Genomic DNA, 18,700 nt, shown 5'->3' with positions numbered 1-18,700 from the left:
TTCATGGGACATGAAAAAGCAATCCATTCGAGGGGTTTTAACCAGGGCAGTGAATTTGTGTTTCCTGAAGACCTGTCTGGCTGCTGTGTGGAAAGGAGACTGGATGCAGGGCCTGCAGTGGAAGGAGGGAAATCAGCTAGGAGAATTTTGCACTGTTCCAACCAGTGATACTGGAGTCTTTAAAGAAGAATTCCTCTGAAATGCAAAAAAAATAAAAATAAAAATATTCCTCCTTTTTAAATAAAGCCAAAAAGCACAATCACAAATGATCATTACCATCTCTGTAAACATTGTTTAGAGTCTCAGGGAGAAAAGTTATTTGAAAATGTGTTTGTTTTCCAAGTAATACCCTTGGCCAGGGAATGTAGGTATCTCATGGGGGGTGAGCTGCGTCCCTAGCTGGACACAACTGCCCTGCTCTCCTGGTACAGGATGCCCCCTCTGCTTCCTGAGCTCTGAATACGAGTTCTGTTTGTGAAGAGCTCCTGGCTCCTCCTGTGCTTTCTGGTGCCGGGCCACGTTGCAGGAAACGCAGAAGCACGGGAAACGCCGCTGTCACATGTGAGGCCCGAAGCTCAGACCAGAGGTTCTAGAGATGCAGGGAGGCTGATGGGAAGAGGGAGGGAGAAGTCAGTTTCCTCCCAGATGTTGAGACTGTGCAGTGTGTCTGGGGACAAGTGCAACTGCCCTCCCCAGCTTTTGCCTTCTAACCCAGAGTCTATATGGTGGGTAATAAACACCTTCATAATAAAACAAATTCGAATGGAGTCAGAATTGCACTGAGATGCCAGAGGCAATGACCTTTAAAGTCAAGACACTCAGAACTTACCATGATTAAATGACTTTCAACACCCAGAAAGTTTGCAAGGTGGCTCTACAAACAGCAAGAGCACATCTTGTATTTATGCTACATCTTTTCACTGAAGGCTGCAGAGCACCTGACTTGTCACTGTCCCACCGGTCTTCCCCCTGATGGTTCAGGAAGCCAAGGCGCAGAGAGGCTGGGTTGCTTGCGCTGGGCCGAGACCAGCATCCCCGAGCCGCGGGCCAGAGATTGTGTCCAGTTGCTGCTGCTGCTGCTCTGTAGGTGTAAGGTTGGCTCAGAGAGCCTCAGTGCTATCAGCTGATGGTTTCCCATATGAACCTGGTAGAGAAGCCAGAGACGGATTTACTATACCTGTTTTGAGTTCTTTGGGAGATTTGGTTAATTAGCAATATCCTGACCACAGTGATGGAAATGGAACACTCTGACAAGAAGGCAGTGGGAGAAGGTCACTGGAAATTCACCCCTGGGCTTCCTGCATTGAGGGCAAGCCAAGGGCATGGCCCAGGAGGCCACCTGAACAGTGATGGTGACACTAGAAATCAGTACCGTGCATGCTGCCTTCTAAGCCTTTTCATAGCTTGTGTGATTGTCGCACCATCACCACAGGATGGGTGGATGCTGGTGTCCTGTATACCTTGGCGCCGCCCACCTTTCCAGCATCGTCTTTTGCCAGTCTCCCTGAGCCGCTGAGCGCTGGTCACACTGGCCTCCTCGTGCTCCCTGGACAAGCTGTGCTCACCTCCCTGCTTCTGGGCCTCTGCTCATGCTGATGCCTCTGCCTGGAATACTTTCCCTTCTCTTCTCCCCTTGGTCCTTGTTCCCAAGGTTAGTCCCTGTTTATCCTTTACGTCTCAACACCCTTTGTTCACTTCCCCAGGTGAGCCTTACCTGACCTCAGATAAGGTAAAGTTTCTTTCTAACAGCCTCTCACAGCGCCTTGAACTTGTTTGCCGCTGTTTTCATAGCAGTTATAATTATATGATTATGTATGCTGTTTGAATCTGTCTTCCCTGCATTAGGCTGGGGAGTCCACTGGGGCCAGGTCTGTAGCCACACTGTGGCTGATCTAGGACAGCTCCTGCCATGCAGTCAGCCCTAGATAAATGTCTGTTGATTGACTGAATGAATGAGTTCCTATTTTGTAACTGGGGAAACTGAGGCATGAAGCAATGATGACTCTCCCAGGGTCACACAATCAGCTTACAAAGAAGCTCCTAGGACCCCTGACATGGAATCCATGGGCTCCCCTTCCCCTTATCCCACTTCTACCCTGGGGGAGGGGAGGCTGGTCCTCTGCCATAGTCTCTTATCCCTCCCTTAAACCCGGAGATACAGGTTTCCATTTTCTTGTCTCCCACCAAGTGAGTGAGGTGCTCAGGTCCTCTAAGAAGTATCATAATATGCCTTGGAATTCTCAGACACAAGAGCTAGGAGAGAAATGGAAACACTGAGCTGATAAACCTGACCTTGCTTTGGTTGTGGATTCTGCTACATAATCTTGAGCAGTCGAAACTGTTTTCAGCCTCAGTTTGTTTACCTGTAAGATGGAAGTTGGCTTCTCTGCTGCAGTATGACTTGCAGGGCTGTTGGAGAGAGAGAATTAAATTGAAGCTCTATTACAAGTGCTGTAATGACAATCCAATTCTCTTAAAAGAAATAACAATGGGAGATGAGGAATAACACATGCATGTCAAATTCTGGTCAGATGGATAGGAAGTTACTTGTTTTCATCAAACTAGGCAGCATTCCAGAATGCCAGGGAAAGGAGAGACGTATTTTCATATCTTTGAGGTGGCCCTTGAGGGACAAAAGGAAAATTACATTAAAGTAAGCTTTAGGAAAAGACCCTGATGCTGGGAAAGATTGAAGGCAGGAGGAGAAGGGGAGGACAGAGGATGAGATGGTTGGATGGCATGACCAACTCAATGGACATGAGTTTGAGTAAGCTCCAGGAGTTGGTGACAGACAGGGAAGCCTGGAGTGCTACAGTCCATGGGGTCGCAAAGAGTTGGACACGACTGAGTGACTGAACTGAACTGAAGTTTTGACCAGACATCTTGGGCCTACATAGAAGAGTACCCTTACTAGAGTATTCTCTTTTTAGAAAACACTTTGTGGGCAAAAAGTGTTGAAAAGGTCGGTATTCTGGGAGGACTTGGCTGGAAGGGTCTGGGAGAGAGAGTCGGTACACAGGAGCTCCAACTCCTGGCCAGTGTTTTGGAGGCCCAGCCACGGCAGCATCTTCACTGTGCTAAAAATAACAAAACACAACCCCCTCCTCGTTACCCTCTGAGGATCTTCTCCTTTGTGCTTCATTTCTCAATGCTTCTATTTTCTTCTTATTTCAGAGGGTTTTAGAAAATGATGAAAATGTAGAAGAAGGGAATGAAGAAGAGGATTTAGAAGAGGATATTCCCAAGCGGAAGAATCGGACCAGAGGACGGGTAAGCTGGGGATGCCAGGAGGGAGGGAAGAGATCAGGGAGGTCGGGGGCCTGTCAGACAACTGGACCCCAGATTCAGAACCCAGCTGCAGCTGGATAGAGACTGTATCCATGGTCTTCCTCACAGAACACTCGGAGAGGAAACCGCCAGAAGAGCTCTGGTCCCAGGTGGTAACCTTCCAGAGTTTAGAGCTGGCTAGAGGGAGAGATGGAGAAGGCAATGGCAACCCACTCCAGTACTCTTGCCTGGAAAATCCCATGGATGGAGGAGCCTGGTGGGCTGCAGTCCATGGGGTCGAGAAGAGTCGGACACGACTGAGTGACTTCACTTTCACTTTTCACTTTCATGCATTGGAGAAGGAAATGGCAACCCACTCCAGTGTTCTTGCCTGGAGAATCCCAGGGACGGGGGAGCCTGGTGGGCTGCCGTCTATGGGGTTGCACAGAGTCGGGCACGACTGAAGCGACTTAGCAGCAGCAGCAGCAGAGGGAGAGAAGTGGCAGAGGGCACAGCGAGGGGATGGGGAGGGTGAGAGTGAGGTATGGGCGAGGGTAGAAGATGAGGAGAGTGTGACTGCCGGCCCCATTCCTCAGTCGTAGAAGAAGGCTGAAAGTGTCCTGTCCCTAGGGCTGTCCCAGTCTCACAGGTACTGCTTTGGCATACCTTTCACCAGGCAGAGAGCAGAAGCATACTGGGAAAGCATGGCGGGGCCATAGCTGATGGCAGCTGTGGTAAGAGTTTTGGAGGTGTGTGGGCCTGGAATGCGGCAAGAAAAGGCCAGAAGCCTGAGGAATAGCAGATGGGAAATCCATGGTGGACGGAATAAAAATATGAGGCTGACCCTTGGGGGGAGGGAGCCAAATGTGAGTGGCGCTCTCAGGCGTTTGGGGTGGTCCTCCAGAGTCCTCACGCTCAAGGCCCGAGGGGTTGTCTGTGGTCATCTTCAGGGGTCTGCAGGAGTATCTGAAAATAACCCGGTGGAGCAGGTGTTGTGGGGAGGGGCTGCCACTTTCCGTCTGGAGAATTAGTGCTCTGAGGCCAGTCTGGCTCCTTCAGGCTCTGCACGGATGGTAACTCCTTCCCCGGATGAGAGGCTGGTCCTAGATGTCCTCTGGGCTTGGGTCAAGTGGTGATTATGGCAAGGCTCTCTATTCCCTGTGGCTCTTGAGTCTGAGCACACATCAGAATCACCGCGAGAGCCTATCGAAATGCAAATTTGCAGGACCCACTCCCAGAAGTTGTGATTTAGGAGGTCCGGGGTTAGGCCTGGAAGGCTGTATTGTAAGCAGGTTCCTAGGTGACTGGTGCAGGCTGCTCAGCAGTGCCCACTCTGAGCTACGGTGCTCTGACCTGGACAGGAGCTGGAATTTCTCAGTCTGGACAGGGCCACCTGCTGATGCCACAGCTCAGCTTCCTCCCTGATCAATGCTTGGACATTCTTGTTTAATCTTTTCTTTGCTCCCACTTTCGGCTGGTTTGTAAGTTTGTTTTTTTCTGTGTAGTTTTTTTTTTTGTATATGGGTTATTTCAATGCAAGTCCTAGATGTTTTGTTTTGTTTTCATTTAACCTGTGCCATATCTTAATGTATATCTCTAACAGGCATCATTATCACACCTAATAAAAATAACTATTCTAATATCCTCCACATTCCCTGGTGGCTCAGTCGGTAAAGAATCTTCCTGCAATGCAAGAGACCTGAGTTTGACTCCTGGTCAGGAAGATCCCCTGGAGAAGGGAATGGCTGCCCACTCCAGTATTCTTGCCTGGAGAATTCCATGCACAGAGGAGCCTGGTAGGCTACAGACCGTGGGATCACAAGAGTCGGACATGAATTAGTGACTAAACCACCACCATTCTGGTATCCAGTCCCTGATCATTTCTCCCTGATTTTCTCAAAATTGGCTTTGGCAGTTTGAAACTTGTCTTTTGCATTCTATAACGTACTTCTTCCTTGCTATTCCCTGTCACATACATACTTTTTTTCACCTCCATGCCATTTATTTGTTGAAGAACTTGGGTGGTTGGTCTTGTAGAATTTTTCATATTCTAGATTTGGCAGACTGGTGGTATCTAATGTGTCCCTGGATCCTCTTTATTTCCTGAAAACTAGTGTTTTGATGAGAGACAATTAGATTGTGGATATTCGTGTGTGTGTGTATGTAAATACCTTTTTGGTGGGGCTAGATTCTTTCCTAGGAGTGATGTGTGTTTCTTATTGCTTCACATCTGGAGGCGTATGCTGTCCACTGGTTCTGATTTCAGTGGTGGTAAAACTGATCAGTGAATTTGGATGTTGTCAGCTAGAGCTCTCCTTAGAAAACATGCCTCATCATGTTTTTACCTAGTCTTTTTAGTGGCCACTGATAAATTTGCCTGGACCCATGCCTTCATTGGGGGTTACAAAGTAATGAATGATTGTTAAAGAAGACTTTAGAATGTGGGCTTTCTGGGCCTTTTGTGAACACCAGTTGCTGTATGCCTGCAAGCCGGTTTCCATCCCTTCTCTTAGCCCAAAGCAAACTTACTCTAGTAGATGGTAGACAGTGGTTGTTTTAATATCTCTACTCCCTGAAATCTAGGCATTGAACTTGCAGTCAGCAAATATGAATTGGGTGTCTTCTCTGTAAGAACACCATCAGAAGCAGCAGCAACAGTCATCTGTACTGACTGTATACTTCCTATACATCAGGCAATGACAAGGCTCTTCACAATAAGAACTACCTTACTGAGAGTGATGGTACTGGCCACCTGTGGCTACCAAACACTTGACATGTTGCTCATGCAAATTGAAATATGCTGTAGATGTAAAATATTCACCAGATTTTGAAGGTGGTAGTTTAGTCGCTCAATCGTGTCCAACTCTTGTGACCCCATGGACCGTAGCCTGCCAGGCTCCTCTGTCCGTGGGATTTCCCAGGCAAGAATACTGGAGTGGGTTGCCATTCCCTTCTCCAAGGGATCTGCCTGACCAAGGATCAAACCCGAGTCTCCTTCACTGCAGGTAGATACTTCACCGATTGAGCTACCAGGGAAGCCATAGATTTCGAAGACATAGTATAAAAAGAACAGAGACCATTTCATTAATGATTTTATATTGATTACATACTGAAATAAAGATATTTGGGATAGATTGGGTTAAATAAAATATACTACTAAAATTAATTTCATCTTTTTCTCTTTTCACTCTTTTCAAAAATTTGGCCATTGGAAAATTTAAAATGGCATGTGACCCCCTTTGTATTTCTCTTGGTCAGCACTGCTTCTTTCTTTCCTATAAGTTGGTATTATTACTTCTGGAGAGGTTAAGAACTTGTTCAGGGTTGTCCAACCCAGTAAGGAAGAAGTGAGGATTTGAACACAGGTCTGTACTTTTCCACTGGGTCATGCATGGCCCAGTGCCCAGCATGTGGCCATTGGCCAGTTTGTTGAATGAATGGTTTAATGATAGGAAAAGAACAAAAAGTCTTATTTGAGCTTTCTGGGAGCTGAGAAAAGGCCTGAACACAGCAAGGGAGCTACATGGGGCCTAGGCTAGCTCTGGGCCCATCCATGCTGGCTGAGGGGCAAATGGCTCTACATTGTGCAGGAACATGGTGGACGTGTCACCCATGGTGGGAACCATGGAAGGACCTAAAAGTTACAGGTGAGCCTGCCTGTGCTGGAATAAGGAGTGGAGACTGCTTCATGCACAACCTCAATGCGGCTACCCTTTAATGTGTATTCAAGCCGCTGCTGGCGCCTGGAGGACAGTCACTCCCGTTTCTGTTGTCAGGACTGAGATGCAGTCTAAGGCTGTCTCAGTGTGCGGTCCCTGGGCTTCAGCATCAGTGCCACCTGGGGGCTCATTAGAAATGCAGATGCCAGACTCCACCCCATGGGGCTGAATTGGAGTCTGCACTCTAACAAGACCCCCAGATGCTCTGTGTGTTCATAGAAGTCAGGGCTGAGGTAGTGATGGCAAGAACAGTCTCTACCTTGTCTGAACTCTGAGTTCAAATCCTAGCTCTACCACTTACTAGAGTTTGGGTCAATTATGTAACCCCTGTGACCTGGACCAAATAATGTAAGTACTGTGGGTCTCAGTTTCTTCATCATGAAAATTGAGTTAGTAATTCACAACTGATTTTGAGTGCTTAATAAAGGTGATATATTATTAGGAGAGGACAAGCAAAGGGAATAGCTCTCTGACTTTGACAATGGAGATTCCCTGAGAGGTGAGGGAAATTTAGGCCCAACAATTAATAATTGGCCCTAGTCTTTGGTAGCTTTAATGCAACAATAAGCCCTACTATAAGTCCATGGTAACTTTAGCCCAACAATTAAAGCTCTTTAAAATTCATGAAATTCCTGTGAGTCATCCATGTGAGTGTTATCAATCAGTTGATCAATCAGTAAGTGTTTATGATGCAGAATGGTGTAGTCCAGTGCTTCTCAAACTTTAATGTGCATATAAAGCACCTGGTGATATTGTTCCAGCGTAAATTCTGATGCCGTAGGTCTGGTGGGTGGCGACTGAGATCTTGCTCAATTAGCAGTATCCCAGATGATGTCAGTGCTGCTGCTCTGAGCACTGCACTTTAATAGCAAGAGTGTAGAACAGTAGTTCTCAATATTTATTTGGTCTCAGGGATTCTTTACTCAAAAATTACTGAGAGCCCCCAAAGCTGTTGTTCTGGTGGCTCATAACCAGTGATATGTCCCATGTTAGAAACAAACAGAAAAATGTTAAACTTAAAGAGTACACAAGCGCATAGACTGATGACATCATTGTGTGGTGTAGCCCCTGGAAAACGCCACTGTGCACTTGTGGGAGGATGAGAGTGAAAACTTTCAAATAACACTTTGGTACTATTACAAAAATAGTTTTGACATCAGAGACTCCCTGAAAGGGTCTCAGCGACTCCCAAAGATCCTTGGACCACGATTTGAGGACAACTGGTATAGAGCCACTAACTCTCTGCTTGGGACTGAGTCTATCCTAGTTGAGAATCTTTTAGTTGTAGAAAACTCAACAAGTTAAGCAAAAATGGGAAGTATTTGAAAAGCTGCTGAGCTATTGCCAGAGAGTTGAGCAATTTTGGAAGATTCAGGAAGGACCAGAAAGTGGCAGGGATTTAGGACAGGGAAAAAGTAAGGAACCCAGGCAGTTTCTGGTCTTTATTCCTTCCTCCTTTATTCTTCTCTTACAAGATTGCCTCTTCTGTTTCTCTGTGCATGTGGCCCCATAGTTCCTGAATTTATGGGTCCCTAGTTCAAGTGACCTGTACTAACTAGAGTCACTATTGTCCAATTTGAAGTCTGTTGGAGGTAGAATCTGATTGGCCCAGCTTGGGTCATGTGTCTACTTCTGATCAGCCAATCAACAGTAGCCAGTGGGGCAGGGTCGTGTGGTGCAATCAGGCTGCCATGGCCCACCAGTGTGTGAATGGGAGGTGGAGTGGGGAGGAGTTGAGTGAGATGGGCAGTTCTCAGAGGGGGAGGGTGGTTTTTTTGGACATCAGTCTTCTGTAACAGATTCTGGAAACCTGGGCGTCCGTCTTCCACATAGGCTCTGTGACTATGGGCAAGTCATGAGCCTTTTCTGAACCTGTTTCTTCAAGTACCAAATGGGAATGATATTAGTCGGTTAAACTCAGATGGTATTGTAGGAATTAACTGAGGTAATATATAAGAAAGAACTTTGGTTGCTGTGTGCCCTGCATAGTACTAAGTGTCAGGGGTTATAATAAAATATGGAGTGTCATCTTTGCTCTCCGGGACCTTGGAATTAAATTGAGGAGAAAATGCTAATAGTCATGATACAATTAGAACGCAGCAGGCTTCTGACTGTGCACTTACCAAATGCAATAAGAGTTCAGAGGAAAGAGAAATCAACTGGGGAAGGACGGGAAATAATTTATCGAGTACTTCCTGTAGACCTAGTATTGTGCCCTGTGGTTTCACACCCCCTTATTAGCTCTGTAACAACTCTGCAATAAAGATGCTGCTCTGCCCATTTTACAGCTGAGAAAACTGACACTTAGACAAGTAACTTGTCCAAAAACACATGCTAGTGTTTAAAGATATGTCCGTCTGACTTTAAAACTGATGCTTTACTCCTTAGTGTGGCAAGGGGGAGATTCTTGGAGGAGTGGCATGTTAACAAGGCTAAAGCGTGGACCAGATATGGCTGGGCAGAGTAGGGGCTGATCCATGACAGGGATCAATCAAAACAAAGACTGGGATGTAGCATGAGCATGAGGTGATCGTGGTGGGGTTGGTATTAGGATATCCTTGGATAAATCAGTAGACTTCGGATGGCTGTGACTGAGTATGTGATTGAATGAATGACCATGGGCTCCTGTCCTTTTCTTCTTTTGTCTCATGAGTCTGAGTATCATGCAGGATGCATTGGGTAGGGCAACACAGAGGCAGAACCCTAGCTGGTGAGTTCTTTGAGCAGCTCAAGGGTTAATTGATGCCCCTGGATTAAGATATGGAGTAAAAGGGAAATGCAAAGCCTAAGATGTCCTTTGAAGGAAGACAATACCAGGTGGATACAGAGAATGAAGGAGAACCAAAGACAATTAACTTACTGACTGGCTGGTGGACCGATTCATTTATTCAGCAAACATTTATTAAGTGCTATTTAGGTGGCTGGCCCTGTGCCAGGTTCCAAGTATAATGGTGGCCCAAATAGTGCATTTTCCACACTTATGTGGGGGAAACAGAAAACCAGCAAGTACACCAACAAATACATAGTATAACATTGTGTGTGCATGCTTAGTTGCTCAGTCATGTCCACCTCTTTGTGAGCCCTTGGACTGTAACCTGCCAGGCTTCTCTGTCCATGTGATTTTCCAGGCAAGAATACTGGCGAAAAGTGAAGTGAAAGTGAAAGTCGCTCAGTCGTGTCCAACTCTTTGTGACCCCATGGACTATAGAGTCTATGGAATTCTCGAGGCCAGAATACTGGAGTGGGTAGCCTTTCCCTTCTCCAGAGGATCTTCCCAACCCAGGGAATGAACCCAGGTCTCCCACATTGTATGCAGATTTATTGCCAGCTGAGCCGCCAGGGAAGCCCAAGAATACTGGAGTGGGTGGCCTATCCTTTCTTCTCCAGCAAATTTTCCCAATGCAGGAATCAAACCAGGGTCTCCTGTGTGTTGCAGGCGGATTCTTTACCAACTGAGCTACCAGGGAAGCCTTTAAGAATACTGGTAGTCATTCCCTTCATCCAGGGGATCTTCCCGGCCCAGGGATTGAACCTGGATCTCCTGCATTGCAGGTGGATTCTTTACCATCGGATCCACCAGGGAAGCCCAGTATAATGCCAGATAATGCCAAGTGCTGTGACATGAAGCAGGATGGAAGGCATGCGTGAACATACATTGGTCAGGAGGGCTTCTCTGAGGAGGTGACATGTGAGCAAGACAAGTAGGATTCCGAGTTTCTAGGCTTGATATGTTGGAGGAGACTGGAAGAGTGCTTCCCTGATAGCTCAGTTAGTAGAGAATCTGCCTGCGATGCAGAAAACCCTGGTTCAATCCCTGGGTTGGGAAGATCCCCTGGAGAAGGGATAGGCTACTCACTCTAGAATTCTTGGGTTTCCCTGATGGCTCGGCTGGTAAAAAATCCACCTGCAATGTGGGAGACCTGGGTTTGATCCCTGGGTTGGGAAGATCCTCTGGAGAAGGGAAAGGCTACCCACTCCAGTATTCTGGCCTGGAGAATTCCACGGACTCTATAGTCCATGGGGTGGCAAAGAGTCTGACACAACTGAGCGACTGTCACATACATACATACCAGCCACTGCAGGCATCCCTGGCCTGTGTCCCCGATGCCCTGGAGCCACGATCCCTGTCTGCAGTTGAGGAAACTGAGGTGCAGGGAGAGAGCGAGAGCGTTATCAAGCCCTGGCTCTCGACGGGGCCCCCCTCCCTCTCGGGCTGCTCCCAGTTCTGGCTCCGCTCCTCTCCTCCCTGGCGGGCGGGAAGTATTTTTAGTCTCCCGAGCCCCCTCCCCGAGTCTGCCTTTGCCTCTGTCATTCTGCTTGACTTGCTTTCACCTGCTCCGAGGCGGCTGTGACAGGGCTGCGGGCTGCACACGTCAAGCTGTCCCCGGCTTCTCCGAGCGGACGTTGTTGGGGGGTGGGCGCGGGCAGCTGAGGGTGACCACCCTCAACGTGGGCAGGGAGGGAGGCCTGTCAGTGCCTGGGGGAGGGTGGCTGCCAGGGCCACACAGCTCCCTCTTGGGGTCAACTCTGAGTAATGAGGGTGAGGGGAGGGGGCTGCTAGCTGGCGGGGTGTGCAGGGATGGTGGGGGGGCGGGAGGCCAGGCGGGAAAGCACCCTGGAGGGGAGGGGAGGAGGGAGGGGGAATTTTGTAATTTGTTTTGGAGAGAGACAACCAAGGAGGTGGTGGCCACGGTAGCTTGGCGGGTGGTTGTTGATTGTGAACTGTGTGTGTTTGGGGAGAGGGTGTACATCATGCGACTGGGGTACAGGCCTTTCCGCTATGATGTCCCCAGGGAAAGTGTGTGTGTGTGTGTGTGTGTGTGTGTGTGTGAGAGAGAGAGAGAGAGAGAGAGAGAGAGAGAGAGAGAGAGAGCATCTCAGGCCTTTTGACTGTGAAGCCCCCTGGGACCACTTTTCCAGGCCAGGTCCCATTTGCTCTGCACACCAGGTGCTGCCATGTTTTATTTCTCTTCCACTGCGCCTTCCTGTCTCTGTCCCCAAAGACCCCAGCGGGCCCTTTCCCTGCTTGGGAGTTTAGTGCTACTCATTACCAGAAAATGACCCGGAGGAGGCTAGGGTGCTACCCACGTGACCGCTGTAGGACTCACAAAGGTCTAAAAATAAACCCTGCCATGTTCTCTTAGCCACTGTCCCAGGGCTGCCGAGCTGCCAGCTTCCTCTCTGGCTGCTCTTGTCAATCCTTGGAGGTGGAGCCCACCCCTCCATGCCGCCCCCCAACCTCCAGATGATGCTGGCCCTTTCTGGGAGATGCACACACGGTGGGGATGTCAAGAGTCCAGCCCCAGGAGACTTTGAGGTGTCAAGGTCTTGGCCACTGGCTGGAGACTGGAGGCAGACCACACAGGAAGGCCTCAGCAGATGCCCACCCCGTGGAGTAGGCTGAGCAAGTGGGGAGGGGAGTGCCCCACGGGCCTGGGCTCCTGCCCCAATTCTGGACCTGGCTCGCTCTTGAGAGACTTGAGGTGGAGGGGGTGTGAACACAGGAGTCTGGGGTGATAGTTGCACGCTCATGCTGCTTGCTCTCATTTCCCCACCATCTTGGCTGCCGAGGGGAGCGGGTTTGGCATCTGCGTGCGGTGTCAGCAAACCTGGGGGCTGAGGAGTTGGAGAAAGAGGTCCTGGGGGCAACAGTAGAGGATGGGAATTCGGACTGCCCAAGGCTCTGGAGTCAGACTGTCTTGAGTTTATGTCCTGGCTCAGCACTTAGTGACCAAGTGACCTTGGGTGAACTGCTTCACCTCTCTGTTGCCTCAGTCTTCTCATCTGCAAAATGGAGATAATAGTTGCACCTGCTTTTTGGAATTGTGAGGATTTAATGAAGTGATACAAGTGAGTTGCTGAGTCATCTGGGCAAGTTACCTAGCCTCTCTGGGCCTCAGTTTCCTGGCCCATAAAGTGGGGTTGGTATAGGTACGAGTGGAGTATAAGGTTGAATGAGGAGATCCAGGTGAAGTGCTCAGGGCCTCACAGAACACACACTGGGGAACCACAGTGATTGTCAGCATAACAAGCACCCCGATATTCCCGTGTCTCCCCAGGCCCGTGGCTCCGCAGGTGGCAGGAGGAGGCATGACGCTGCCTCGCAGGAAGACCATGACAAGCCCTACGTCTGTGACAGTAAGTACAGTAGATGCCACCTTCCTGCTGGGGCCCCCACCATTCCCTGAGCTGCTCCAGCCCGGAGCTTGCTGGCTCCTCCTCTCGGGCCCAGACCTCAGCTTACCTGCCGGCTGCTACCTCACTGCAGTCACACCTGACCTCCTCTGGCCGCTCCCCCAGGCCTGGTGTTGCTGCAGGAGGGAGAAGCCAGCCTGGGGGGCCTCCCTGCCCTGTGCTCCTTTCCCTGAAGTGGCCTCCTTCGTGGCTTTCCTCTGGCTCCCTCTCTTTCACTCTCTCTGTCTCTGTAAGGCTCATCCTCTATTTCTTTTTCTGTTTCAGAGAATTACAAACAAAAACATAACTCAAAATCCTGCAACAGAGGTGCTTGGCTCCAGCGGCTTTTCATTTGTTTCCCTTTAATTTCCTCTCTCTCCTTTCTCTCTCTCTCCTGTCCTAGGTAAGGCAGGTTATGAATCTTTCTCTGACGATGACTTAGTTTAATAAATGGCCTGCGATCCATCTCCAGCCTTCCTCACTGGCTTCAGGAACATCTCTGGACAAGTGACTCCCCGGCTCCGGGGTTTAGGGTCTGCAGACAGAGCTGGGGAGGGACTGAGGAGGGCAGAGCTGTGGGAACAGTGGCAGCAGGTGGACCTTGGAGACCTGCAGCTTTTGGAGGGACTGCTGTCAGCCTGAGAGGGCTTTGTCTTTCTCACCCACCAGAGCACTGGGCGGTGGGTTTAGATCCTTGCCCTAGTTATCTCCTCACCAGATCGGGCACCATCTGCTCGCTCCATGGCAGGGGCGGCCCTTGAAACCGCCCTCCCTGACCATCTTCCCTTCCTGCCTTCTCTCTGAGGACGCAGAGCTCTGTCATGGGTGAGAAGAGACTGCGGTGGGACCACTGAGGCTGGGCTGGGCACAGTGGTCCCTCGGGCGCCCCACCCACCCTGCGGGGCACAGGCAGTGCATCGGGGGTGCTGCGTGTGTTTCCTCCCTCTTCGCTGGCCTCTTTTGATTTCCACAAGTTGTTCTGTGACTGGTGGGGTGACTGCTGGTTGGAGAACATTTTGCTAGAAGAACTCAAACTGCATGACCCCCATTTGACTGTTTAGTGCGCCGGGCAGATGACAGTCCTGAGACGAGTCCTCTCCATGCCCAGGGGACCCAGGTTCAGGATGAGGAGGGAGCAGGGCATGGGGGTCTGATGTCTCTTGGCAGTGCCGGGAAGTGCTTGCTTCCTTCTGGGTTTTGCTTCCTGGAAGGTGTTCAGTTTTGTTCTGACACATAAAAGCCCAAGCATGCTAGCCCCTCGGGAGACTGGTTCAGGGCTGGGAAGGGTGCTTCAGACGCCCCTGCAGCAGGCTTTCCCGCTGTGTCTAGCTGGAGCAGCCCAGCTATCAAGAATGCCAAGAGCTGCTTAGGAGCTGGGACATTGCAGCTCTTTTAAAAGCCTGCATTTTCTTAGGTGATTTTCTGCCCCCACAGACAGTGGGATTACCTTTTGCTCTGTCTCTCCAGCTCTCATCAGGTTCCCAGACACACCCGTGCACCCCTTTCCATCCTCCCCTCGGTTCCTGTCTTCGCTCCTTTGTCTCCGAGGTCTGCCTCCCTAGCGTTAAATCCAGGATGTGCCCTTTGTGGGTGTCCCCACCTGGCCTGGCTCACACCCTCTCCCCCAGCTCCTGTGGCTTTGTTTAGGGGCTCTCATTGCCATTTGCGGGTTCTCCTTCCCCTCCCCGTGGGGTCTCTTCCTCCTCCTGTGTTCCCTGTGGTGCTTGGGAGGCCTGATTACAGGCTTTCTGGAAGTCTCTGCAGTTGGTTGTGCCTACACAGGGCTCCCTTTTCCTCCCTCGATGGAACAAGGTCCGCAGTGAACTGCCCTTCTCTAGTCTGGCTCTCTTAGGAAACTGTGGCAGCTCAGTGATTAATAGACTTTATTTTTATCTGGTGCCCTTCAGACATGTGATCCTTTGGGATAGGAATGACCTTTGGAGAGGTCGCAAGGCCCACCTCCCACCCCTGATCTGAGCAGGGAATGCTTTTAATAATCTCTAATGCATCCTAAGTAGAGAGGTGTCTGGTCAACTCCTCGAATGTCCCCAGGGATGGTGTTACCATAAGCTGCCCTTTCTTCCATGATTCCAACTGTGCTTTGAATGATTGTTTTTTTCCCTTAATAGGAGCTGAATTTTTTTCTTTCCTACAGACCCGCTTAGCTTTGTGCATCTTTTCCCAACCAATAGGCACATTCAGCATTTCATCTGTGCTGGAGGCCCTCTTCACATCTCCTTGTATTCTTGGTTTACCTAGGAATACATCGCATAATTTCTGTGCTGCCCTGCTCTGAATCCCCTTCCAGGTTTAATTTAAACTCAGTACTCTCATTGAAAGTAGTACCAAGGCCAGGTGGTTCAAAGAGTAACAGACACATTTCCTTGTTTATTTTACACATTGGCTCTTACCACCACCTGCATCTGTAGAGAGCAGAAGTAATTGGCCACCCTCTCGCACTGTGCACCGTCTCAACCATTTCCCACTTGGTGCCTGTCCTGACCCCCGGGCTAATGCCTCTCCAGGTGTGTGCTCTTTTCTACTTATGCATTTGATTATTCCTGCTTCCATAAATCACTCTGCATTCAGCCCTATTGAGTTTCCATAAAGAGATACAATAATATGTGACTTCAATATACAAGATTCAATAAAGGCAAATTTAAAGACAGTGCCCAGTAGTTAAATTTCATTCTTCACAGATTCGCAATCCCTGCCATTTTTGTATTGTGTGTGGTTTGATTTGCATAATCCCCACTGCATATTTTGAGTTATTTATAAAAATATTAGGCCACCTTGGACCCCACCGCCTCTTCTCAGGTTTCTGTGGAGTCCTTGTAGCTAGGTTTTTTCAGGTGTCATTGTATTTAACCCTTCCTGGTGTCTATTCCTATACAGTCATCCTGCTCTGTTCTCGGTCCAAGGTTCCCTTTCAAGATGAGTGGTTGAAATATTATCTTACCTGCTAACTTGGGTGATGGATAGTTTACTTGTAACCTTTCACTCAGTCCTTGAATTTATTCCATCTCAGGGAAATATTCAATCATCTAAACATAATTTATTTTTTACCCAATCCTTCATTTTCCAGCAAGTAACCAATCTCTATTAATTATCCTGAAAGTCTACCCAGCTTCAGGATTATAGCTCTGTTTCTTCCCTTTTAATCTCTTGCTGAAGGGGAGAGAGTGTTCAATCTCTTCAAGTAAAGTACCTGCACAAGACTTTGTAGGAAAGGCTATCGGTGTTGGTCAGAGTGTGGGCCTGGGCGACCTGTGCAAAGATATCTGAGATGTTATTAAACCTGCATCTTTTGAGAGCTTCTCAGGGGATACTTAGGAATACTGGGAATGATTCTTCTACTTCATTCAGATCCGAAGGCTTCTGGCCTGTGACTGATCAGCCCTTTTATTATTCCCTGCTTTTCACATCTGAACGTTCTGGAGGCTCCAAGAATTCTCCAGGCAGAGTGTCACTGGCTTGCATTTCTGTTTTAGTTGTTCTCTTTAGAATCTTTCCTGTTCTTTCAACATTGTTATAAAACTCAGTAGTCTAATATAAAATTCAGCAACCCAGCAGTTGACTTTAATTTACTCAATAGCTTTAAATCCCAGTAATATAATTTACTCCCTTTTATAGGTGGGATGGTGACAGAGGATAGATCTGTGCGAGAAATCTTGGGTTTGAGCCACTAGAGTATTTTAAAGATCATTTCAGGCATTTGCCACTTTGTTTCCTAACTGTTCCCAGCTCTGGATTTTCTCTTTTCATGACTACAGCAGACTCCTGCTGAGAGACTCACTTTCCCATTTTCTCGGGGCTTCCCTGATGGCTCAGTCAATAAAGAATCTGCCTGCAATGCAGGAGACCTTGGTTCGATTCTGGGTTGGGAAGATCCCCTGGAGAAGGGATAGGCTACCCACTCCAGTATTCTTGGGCTTCCTTCATGGGTCAGCTGGAAAAGAATCCACCTGCAATGCGCAAGACCTGAGTTTGATCCCTGGGTTGGGAAGAGCCCCTGGAGAAGGGAAAGGCTACCCACTCCAGTATTCTGGCCTGGAGAATTCCGTGGACTGTATAGTCTATGGGTCACAAAGAGTTGAACATAACTGAGCGACTTTCACTTTCACATGTTCAAGGAGCATCATGGGAAAGAAGATGGTGGTGGTGGGATGATGTTTAGGAAGAGGGAGAATATTTGTCTCTAAGTTTCAGTCATTTAGGGAGGAACAATGCACCCATTTGCCCTTCTGTGGGGCACAATAGAAGTGATTTGTGAAGTTATTATTTTCTTTCTCTGTTTTTAAAAAAATTTAAAAAAAAGTTAATTTAAATTTAATTACATTGTAGGAAAAACACTTAGCCTGAGACCTACCCTCTTAAATTTTTAAGTGAACATTATAGGCTGTTGAATAGGGGCACATCGTCATACAGCAGGTCTTTAGAGCTTGCTCGTCTTGCTTGATGGAAACTTTATACTCGTTAGTTAGCTATTTCCTATCACCCATTCCCCACCATTCCCTGGCACTGCCATTCCAGTCTTTGATGCTATGGATTTGACTACTTTCGATAACTCATACAGGTAGAATCATGCCATACCTGTCTTTCTGTGTGGTGCTGTGCTTAATCGCTCAGTCATGTCTGACTCTGTGACCCAATGGACTGTAGCCTGCCAGGCTCCACTGTCCGTGGGGATTCTCCAGGCAAGAATACTGGAGTGGGTTGCCATGCCCTCCTCCAGGGGATCTTCCCGACCCAGGGATGGAACCCAGGTCTCCCACATTGTGGGCAGATTCTTTACCATCTGAGCCATCAGGGAAGCCCATTTGTCTCTCTAGAACTGGCTTATTTTGTTTAGCACAGTGTTCTTAAGGTTCATCTATGTTATTATATATTGAATAATGCAATATTCCTTTTAAAGGATGACTAGTGTTCCATTCGGAGAAGGCAATGGCACCCCACTCCAGTACTCTTGCCTGGAAAATCCCATGGACGGAGGAGCCTGGTAGGCTCTAGTCCATGGGGTCGCTAAGAGTCGGGCACTACTGGGCAACTTCCCTTTCACTTTTCACTTTCATGCATTGGAGAAGGAAATGGCAACCCACTCCAGTATTCTTGCCTGGAGAATCCCAGGGACAGAGGAGTCTAGTGGGCTGCTGTCTGTGGGGTCGCACAGAGTCGGACACGACGTAAGCGACTTAGCAGCAGCAGCAGCAGCAGTGCTCCATTGTGTGTGTGTGCCACATTTCTGTATCCATTCATTCACTGATGGACATTTAGGTTGCTTCCACATATTGGCTACTGAGAAAAATGCTGCAAACCTCAGAGTACTAATATCTCTTTGAGATATTGATTTCAACTCTTTTGGATAAATATCCAGATGTGGGACAGCTGGATCATATGGTAGTTCTACTTTTAATTTTTTAAGGAATCTCTGTACTGTTTTCCACAGCAGCTGCACCATTTGGCATTCCCACCAACAGTGCACAAGGGCTCCGACTTCCCCACATTCTCACCAACACTTGTCTTTTGCTCCCAGCCTTTTC

At 48.5% G+C, this 18,700-nt stretch overlaps 1 protein-coding gene across 5 annotated transcripts in view; it reads left to right on the top strand.

Annotated features, from left to right (window-relative positions):
* Window positions 1-18,700, top strand: part of DPF3 (double PHD fingers 3) — a 293,574-nt gene that overhangs the window by 158,436 nt on the left and 116,438 nt on the right. For all 5 annotated transcript variants that reach the window (XR_003036901.2, XM_002691052.6, XM_059890931.1 and 2 more), the window contains exons 5-6: window positions 3,175-3,270; window positions 13,046-13,124. Coding sequence is in view for 4 of the 5 variants with exons in the window: in XM_002691052.6 (XP_002691098.2) it covers window positions 3,175-3,270; window positions 13,046-13,124 (175 nt within the window). In the remaining variant the exon portion in view is untranslated. The remainder of the gene's footprint in view (window positions 1-3,174; window positions 3,271-13,045; window positions 13,125-18,700) is intronic.

The sequence above is a fragment of the Bos taurus genome, chromosome 10, assembly GCF_002263795.3.
Source record: "Bos taurus isolate L1 Dominette 01449 registration number 42190680 breed Hereford chromosome 10, ARS-UCD2.0, whole genome shotgun sequence".
Classification (NCBI taxonomy): Eukaryota; Metazoa; Chordata; class Mammalia; order Artiodactyla; family Bovidae; genus Bos; species Bos taurus.
The sequence above is the reverse complement of the archived record's forward strand: the minus strand, read 5'-3'. Positions and strand labels throughout refer to the sequence as shown.